At 38.9% G+C, this 8,435-nt stretch overlaps 1 protein-coding gene across 1 annotated transcript in view; it reads right to left on the bottom strand.

Annotated features, from left to right (window-relative positions):
- UBR3 (ubiquitin protein ligase E3 component n-recognin 3 (putative)) overlaps positions 1-8,435 on the bottom strand; it is a 205,486-nt gene that overhangs the window by 54,849 nt on the left and 142,202 nt on the right. The window contains 1 exon segment of the mRNA XM_010849413.1: positions 4,438-4,548. Within this exon segment, the coding sequence (XP_010847715.1) occupies positions 4,438-4,548 (111 nt within the window).

The following is an 8,435-nucleotide window of genomic DNA, read 5'->3' as shown; positions in this document are numbered from 1 at the left end:
GACAGCTACAGATGGTGACTGCAGCCATGAAATTAAAAGACGCTTACTCCTTTGAAGGAAAGTTATGACCAACCTAGATAGCATATTCAAAAGCAGGGACATTACTTTGCCAACAAAGGTCCGTCTAGTCAAGGCTATGGTTTTTCCTGTGGTCATGTATGGATGTGAGAGTTGGGCTGTGAAGAAGGCTGAGCGCTGAACAATTGATGCTTTTGAACTGTGGTGTTGGAGAAGACTCTTCAGAGTCCCTTGGACTGCAAGGAGATCCAACCAGTCCATTCTGAAGGAGATCAGCCCTGGGTGTTCTTTGGAAGGAATGATGCTAAAGCTGAAACTCCAGTACTTTGGCCACCTCATGCGAAGAGTTGACTCACTGGAAAAGACTCTGATGCTGGGAGGGATTGGGGGCATGAGGAGAAGGGGAAGACAGAGGATGAGATGGCTGGATGGCATCACTGACTCGATGGACGTGAGTCTGAGTGAACTCCGGGAGTTGGTGATGGACAGGGAGGCCTGGCGTGCTGCGATTCATGGGGTCGCAAAGAGTCGGACACGACTGAGCAACTGATCTGATCTGATCTGATCTGAAGCCTAAAAATGCCAGGTTGGATGAAGCACAAGCTGGAATCAAGACTGCCAGGAGAAATATCAATAACCTCAGATATGCAGATGACACCACCCTTATTGCAGAAAGTGAAGAAGAACTAAAGAGCCTCTTGATGAAAGTGAAAGAGGAGAGTGAAAAAGTTGGCGTAAAGCTCAACATTCAGAAAACGAAGATCATGGAATCTGGTCCTATCACTTCATGGCAAATAGATGGGGAAATAATGGAAACAGTGACAGACTTTATTTTTTGGGCTGCAAAATCACTGCAGATGGTGACCGCAGCCATGAAATTAAAAGACGCCTGCTCCTTTGAAGAAAAGCTATGATCAACCTAAACAGCATATTAAAAAGCAGAGATATTACTTTGCCAACAAAGGTCCATCTAGTCAAACCTATGGTTTTCCCAGCAGTCATTTATGGATGTGAGAGTTGGACCATAAAGAAGACTGAGTGCCAAAAAATTGATGCTTTTGAACTGTGGTGTTGAAGAAGACTCTTGAGAGTCCCTTGAACTGCAAGGAGATCAAACCAGTCAATCCTAAAGGAAATCAGTCCTGAATATTCATTGGAAGGACTGATGCTGAAGCTGAACCTCCAGAACTTGGGCTACCTGATGCAAAGAACTGACTCATTAGAAAAGACCCTGATGCTGGGAAAGACTGAAGTTGGGAGGAGAAGGGGACCACAGAGGATGAGATGGTTGGATGGCATCACCGACTTGATAGACATGAGCTTGAGCAGGCTTCAGGAGCTGGTGATGGACAGGGAAGCCAGGTGTGCTGCAATCCATGGGGTTGCAAAGAGTTGGATACGACTGAGAGACTGAACTGACTCAAGTCTAAAAAAAAATGTGATACACCTTCTAACGTGTCTAACAGTTGAACAAAACTGACTGGTCTTGATGCATTAGGTTTATTTAGGTTTAACAGGTAGGGAAAAGATTTAGTTAGACTACTCAGAAAAGTGATAAGAAGGGGAATTAATTCAGCATCCTTCAGATGTTTCTGATAGGAGGGGGAAGAAAAATTAGTTGAAACAAACATACATAATGCAAATATGCCTTGGAGGAAACTCTTGCTCATGAGAGATTACAACATATGCTAGCCAACCAGAATTTAAGGAAGGAATCCAGGCTGCTACATTTGTTTCCTTCTTTTGACTGATACCACCCTCATCTATTCTGCTCTTTTAGGCAGTTGCTATCCTGTAGTTCTAACCACTATCTTACTCTTTTTTCCAGTAGTCTCTCTTGTTTTGCCACTAACCTAATGATTTAATCTTAAAATGTTTTTAATGTACTAAAGTAAATGCATGAATGCTACAATATAAACATTATTACTAACAAGACAAAAATAATGAGAAAAAAGGATACAAAAAAGAAAAAAATGAATTTATTTGCCCACGGTTACAAAGATATTTGGGCTTCCCTGGTAGCTCAGCTGGTAAAAGAATCTGCCTGCAATGCAAGAGACCCCAGTTTGATTCCTGGGTCGGGAAGAACACCTGGAGAAGGGATAGGCTACCCACTCCAATATTCTGGCCTGGAGAATTCCATGACTGTATAGTCCACGGGGTCGCAATGAATTGGACACAACTGAAAGACTTTCACAAAGATAGTTAATGACAATGTCCAAATGAACTTAGGTTTCCCAACTGTTTAACGTATTATTCATTTCACTGTATCTTGGATCTCAAATACTTAGGCCAAAAAACTGAATTCCACCTTTTTTACTTTGTGACATTCATTTCTTCAAGACCTTAAAAATCTAACACTATGTCTTCTTAAATCCAATTCTAGAAACACATACTAAACTGCTATCATGTGTCAAATGCTATACCATGTTACTGCAAAAAGAGTTAAGAGACATCTTCATTTAAGGTACTGACAACGTAAAAGCAAATAGAAACAACAACAGTGTGATAAATCCAACAAACAAGGCTTCCCAGAGAAGGAGACTTGTGAGGTGAGTTTTAAAGATATACAAGAAGAGTGTACTAAAAGGTTTGGGACAAGGTACTAGTAATTGAAGGACATTCTTTGATAAGCTTTTCTGTCGCTATAATTTTTTAAACTGCTAGGTCTTCATCCTAGTCTTGACTGAAACTAGGTTCCTTCCTAAAGCACCCCCAGAAGACCTCTCAAAAAGGCACTGCTCATTTTCTCACATCCCTCAAACATCAGTACCCTTCTCACCTCCAGTGCTGGCTCAAGATCATTATTCTTGCATTCCCTGTGTGGTTCAGGTCATTTAAAGAAATCACCCCTTTTCCTTCCTTTTTACTGCCATTCATTGCCCTTAATATCCGAAGACTTCAGTAACTAGATTCGTGTTCTTCCTCACTCCAACTTTTGCCATCCTCTTATACAATTTCAATGTGCATGTAGACAGCCAATCTTACATAATTCAATGACCTCATCAGCTACTTGACGTCAGCAGCTCCAATGGCTCTGACCTCTACTCTATCCTAGCACCTGTTACCATGACACACCCTTATCTTGTAAGGACAAACAACTGTCCATATCAGAAAACAGTAAATTCAAACACCTTACATTTTGACTGTCAACTCCTATCTCTTTTAGTCCCTCCCTTTTCCCTCAGTTTATATGGCCTTTCCTATCCTACCACACACCATGAGCTATCATTTAAAAAATTCTCAAGTCAGGAAGAAACAGACTCTGATGAGGGGAAAGGCATCCTGGGATTTAGGCAAAGAGTCTGGGATAGAGGAGGCAAAGATTTGGAATAGTTGCTAAGGAGACTAGGAGAGGGAACTGATCAAAGACAGGTAAATTAGTTGATTAGTAATATCCACAGTCCATGACCCTAACTGAGCCACTATTTTAAGAAATCACAGATGTGTATATGTACTAGTCTGCTTAGTTTTACAATTTTTCTAACAGTGCCAGCTACCTGGGTATGAAGTCAAAGGAGGTGGATTAAATGACTAGTATTAAGAGCACAATGGACATAGTACAAGAAAATGAGGTGAGGAAAGCGCTAGTGTACTAGGCAAATGCAAGGGGCGGAAAGAATAGATGCTTTCAAATTGTGGTACTGGAGAAGACTCTTGCGAGTCCCTTGGACTGCAAAGAGATCAAACCAAGTCAATCCTAAAGGAAATCAACTCTGAATATTCATGGGAAGGACTGATGCTGAAGCTGAAGCTCCAGTATTTTGGCCATCTGATGTGAAGAGACCCCCTCACTGGAAAAGACCCTGATGCTGGGAAAGACTGAAAGCATAAAGAAGAGGGCAGCAGAGGATGAGGTGGTTAAATAGTATCACCAACTCAGTGGACATGAATCTGAGCAAACTCTGGGAGATAGTGAAGGACAGGGAAGGAGAGAAGGACAAACTCCGGGAGACAGTGAAGGACAGGGAAGGAGAGAAGGACAAACTCCAGGAGATAGTGAAGGACAGGGAAGGACTAGGTAGGCTGCAGTACATGGGGTCGCAAAGAGTTGGACACAGCTTAGCAACAGAACAACAAAGGACTAGAGATGTTGAGGTCAGAAGCAAAACACACCAATAAGAGTAAAGATAGAGACTTTGACAAGTGCTATACCATAATGGTATGGTAGGATATTAAAGCTTACTACTTTAGAGCTAAAGTAGCAAAATCTAAAATTACAGTTATGGAAGTCAGTTGCCAATGTGAAGTAAAAAAATGAAATCCCTAAAGTTGAAGAGGTCAAGGAACTGTGAAGCTGAATAGTTCAAATGGCAATCATAATCACCCAAGATGAATTAGGATGTATACGCTGTAAAAAAATATTTAATACCTTGAAAGACACAAACATCTTTATTTAACATGTTTCAATCAACTTACCCGTAATGATTCCATATAAGATTTATGGCAATCGATATGTAATGTGTGGCCACAGGTTTGTACATAAACACCTCCTTCCCAGCCAATTGATACTGCCAAGAGACAAGAACTCTTAAAAAAAAAAAGACAAAATATAATTAATTTTAAAGAAGCAGAAACATACCTAAACAAATCTACATAAACCTCTCAATCATTTCATATTGTTATACCTATGTGGGCTTTGTATTTCTGTGATATAAAGAAACACCTGACTTGATAACCCCGAGGCAATATCTTTAAATCTGGAAGATAGTTTTAGCTTCCAAATAATTATACTTGTAATAAAAGAGAAAAACTGTGAATTAGCCTTTCTCTACCTCATAAAATATAATAAAGTATACTGCTACTGATTATTTTACCTGTTCTACATGGTATTGGATTTCTCTGTGACATCTAACCTTAACATCTGCCTTCTTCAAATGCCTATTTCCCTCTTCCCTCCTAATGCCACTCTCTTTTGGTTTCTTTCCTGTCTCTTTAACCATTTGGTTTAAGCCTCCTTTTAAGACTTTTTTTTCCCCTTCGTCTGCCCCTTCAATATTTAAATTCCTCAAGGTTCAATTCTTAAAGCTTTTCTCTTATTAAAACTATTCTCCCTGAGTGAACTTAATCAGTATATTCAATGATTCTTCAAGTTGGGTCTCTTGCCTGAATGCCAGATACAAATACTCAGTTGACAACCAGAAATCTCCAATTTGAGGTCCTTCAGATAAAATAAAACCAATGTGTCAAAAATGTTCATTTTCTCTATGAATCTTTCTCTTCCTCTTGGCTTAAAAACTCTACATCTGTTTAGTCACCAAATCAGAAAGCTAAAAGTTATTTACATCACACCCTTTCCTTCACACCACAGAATTAGTTCCCAAACTATATGAAATCTATCTCCTGTATAATTCATGATTTTGGCCTCTCTCTCTTTATTCCCACTGTAACAGTCAAGCCTATGTGATCTGTTGTGGGGAAGAGAGTTCTTAAATAAATTTTAACTGGTCTCCATGATGCATCTTGCACACATCTTTCTAAAGTACAAATCTGCTCATGAGAATTTTAAAAGTGCCTAAACATTTATATGGGTCTAATATAATAAACAACACAAAAAGGAACCCAGATTATATAAACAAACTACATACACTTTGGAAATGCATTTTCAAAGTTAATTCCTTTCATCTTCTCTTTCTCTTTAAACTTCTCTGCTAATTCCTTCTTTTCAACCTATAAACAGTCTAGACTTTTCCTCCTAAAGCAAGTTTCTTTAAATTTTCATTTGGCCTCTGCCAAACAGCATTTCAGCCTGACCCTGAGTTTACCCTCTAGTGAAAGTGAAAGTCATTCAGTTGTGTCCAACTTTTTGCGACCCCGTGGACTGCAGACTGCCAGGCTCCTCTGTCCAGGGAATTCTCCAGGCCAGAAGACTGGAGTGGGTAGCCATTCCCTTTTCCAGGAGATTTTCCTGACCCAGGGATTTCAGGTGGATTTTTTACCATCTGAGCCACCAGGGAAACCCTCTAGAGTCTACAGCAAATACATGGCCAAGTCAGGGCAATACTGGTACGAGGTCTAACGTGAGTGACAGCACATGATGAAAAATTTGAGAGCCATCAAAACAAAGCAAACTACTAAATTTTACTTTTATGTTGGAAAATAGCCTATTAGATGACCAAACCATCTTAAATAACAGTAAACAGAATTCCAATATTAAATCAAGACTCTTCACGAGCATCTGTAAGTTAAAAGCATCACACAGTATGAAATGCCTTTCTAGCCGATTTGAAGATGTGCAACAGCACAAATCAAATTCTCACAGCAGGTGAGCTGGTTTCTACTGTTACACATCAGAAAAACAACAGGAGACCTGCTCATCTCTGTTTTATGTTTTGGAGCCACTTTAAGTAGAAGCAGATTTGGGTATTAGATCATTTTAGAATGGCTGGTAGGCAGCTAATAAGCTATTCTCTTTGACAATGTACTATAAAATGTAATTAATCTTTCCTTTTAATATATAAGCTGTTAGTTTTAAAACTGAAAATAGTATGTCATTTGTCTATGTAACTGTTAGATGTCTTTTTAATTTGCTAGAGTCAAAAAAAGCAAGAGATCATTTACTAATATGAGACCTACATTTCAGAAAGACCTACATTCAACAATGTGCCCACCTCTGTACTGTTTAACATTGAACCTTCACCTCAATATTTATTAAAACTTTATGCAGTAAGCAGTCTTATTTCTTTTAATAAAAAGGGACTGCAAGCTGACCAAGAGCACTCAGTTAAAAGTGGTAAAGCCCAAGTTCAACCCAGATCTATCTGACTCCAAAGCTCAGGTTCCCTCCTTCTCTATTTATATATGAGTGTCATAGCTCTCATATATAACACTTCCAACTTCACTAGTAAACACACTATCTTGTATGACTGAAATTCTACAGGTCAACTTTATAAAAAGCATGCATTTGATATGAAGAGAGAAGAATCTATGCAGTTTAATTCTATAATCACTAACAGTGTCTACTGATAACAACTCTTCTTCTTTACATGGTCTGGCTACAAAACTGAAATCCAGTAAGCATCCACAATACCCAAGCATGTGTTAGATGCCCTGGAGAAGGGAATAGCAACCCACTCCAGTATTCCTGCCTGGAGAATTCCATGGACAGAGGAGCCTGGCGGGCTACACAGTCCATGGGGTCACAAAGCGTTGGACACGACTGAGCAACTTCCACACCTTCACACCTGTTGTTGTTTAGTCACTAAATCACATATGATTCTCTTACGACCCCATGGACTGTAGCCCTTCAGGCTCCTCTGTCTGTGGGATTTCCCAGGCAAGAATACTGGAGTGGGTTGCCATTTCTTTCTCCAGGGGATCTTTCTGATCCAGGGATCAAACCTACATCTCCTGCATTGACAGGAGGATTCTTTATCACTGAGCCATCTGGGAAGCCCTGAAGGGACTATAAAACCAAAAGGAAAAATGGCCCTAGACCTCCAGAGGTCCAGGAAACACACTATTTATAAGTAAAATAGCCATTATGAAGTATATAAAAGTACTTATGCAGAAATAAAACCTCACAATCACTCACAAAAACAAAACAGATTCAGGCCAGTTCAAGTATCAGTTCAGAGCTTTTTTTAAAAAAAAGTTTTTTGTTTTCTTTCTTAGAAATGAATAGCTATTCTGACTGCAAGAAGAGATACTCTACTTTTTCTCTCCTTTATTAGATCTCCTCTTCCCTCAAATTATTATGTCCTCAGGTCTGAGTTGTATTTTGACTAAGTTATTTTTATTTTCTATTTGGCCTTAGGATTCATCTTTACTCATTTACTCTAAAGTGATTCAAAATGCTGACATTAAAACCAGGATTACATCAGGAAAAAAAAAAACTAAAAAAAGTTGGCAGTAAATTTCTGCAAAAGTAGAATTCAGCACAATTTTCTCCAAAATGAAGATATTAATTGGTCTCCAATTAGTAAAACTATATACATATATACACATGCTGCAGAAAACCTGAAGAAACAATAAAGAAAAAGTATGAAAGTGTGTCTGTGTATACATATATGTATGCATGTACATATACAAACATAAAGACGTCTTATTTCCAAATAATGATTTCATTTTAAAGTCTCTGAAAATATATGGAAGCATTATCCTCATTACCTAACCCAAACTGCTTAATAAGGCCTAACGAGCCCTCCTAAATAGGTAACTTGAAAATTAAAAATACCACTTTACATTTATACTGACCTTTATAACATGTAAAATGATCTTTTGGGTTACTGCATGAAAGACCATTACGAGCCCTATTTTACAGATGAGGTAACTGAGACTTAGAGTGTTTGGTCACGCTCACATTGCTAAGAAACAGCAGAATCAGAACCAAACCCTAGTTTTCCTCATCTGAAATTCTTTCTACTCCACATAACACCTCCCTATCTAGGGTTTCCATCTCCTCCAGAATCCACTAG

Source organism: Bison bison, unplaced genomic scaffold (genome assembly GCF_000754665.1).
Source record: "Bison bison bison isolate TAMUID 2011002044 unplaced genomic scaffold, Bison_UMD1.0 scf7180017864282, whole genome shotgun sequence".
NCBI classification, from domain to species: domain Eukaryota; kingdom Metazoa; phylum Chordata; class Mammalia; order Artiodactyla; family Bovidae; genus Bison; species Bison bison.
This window is presented reverse-complemented; position numbering and strand designations above follow the sequence as displayed.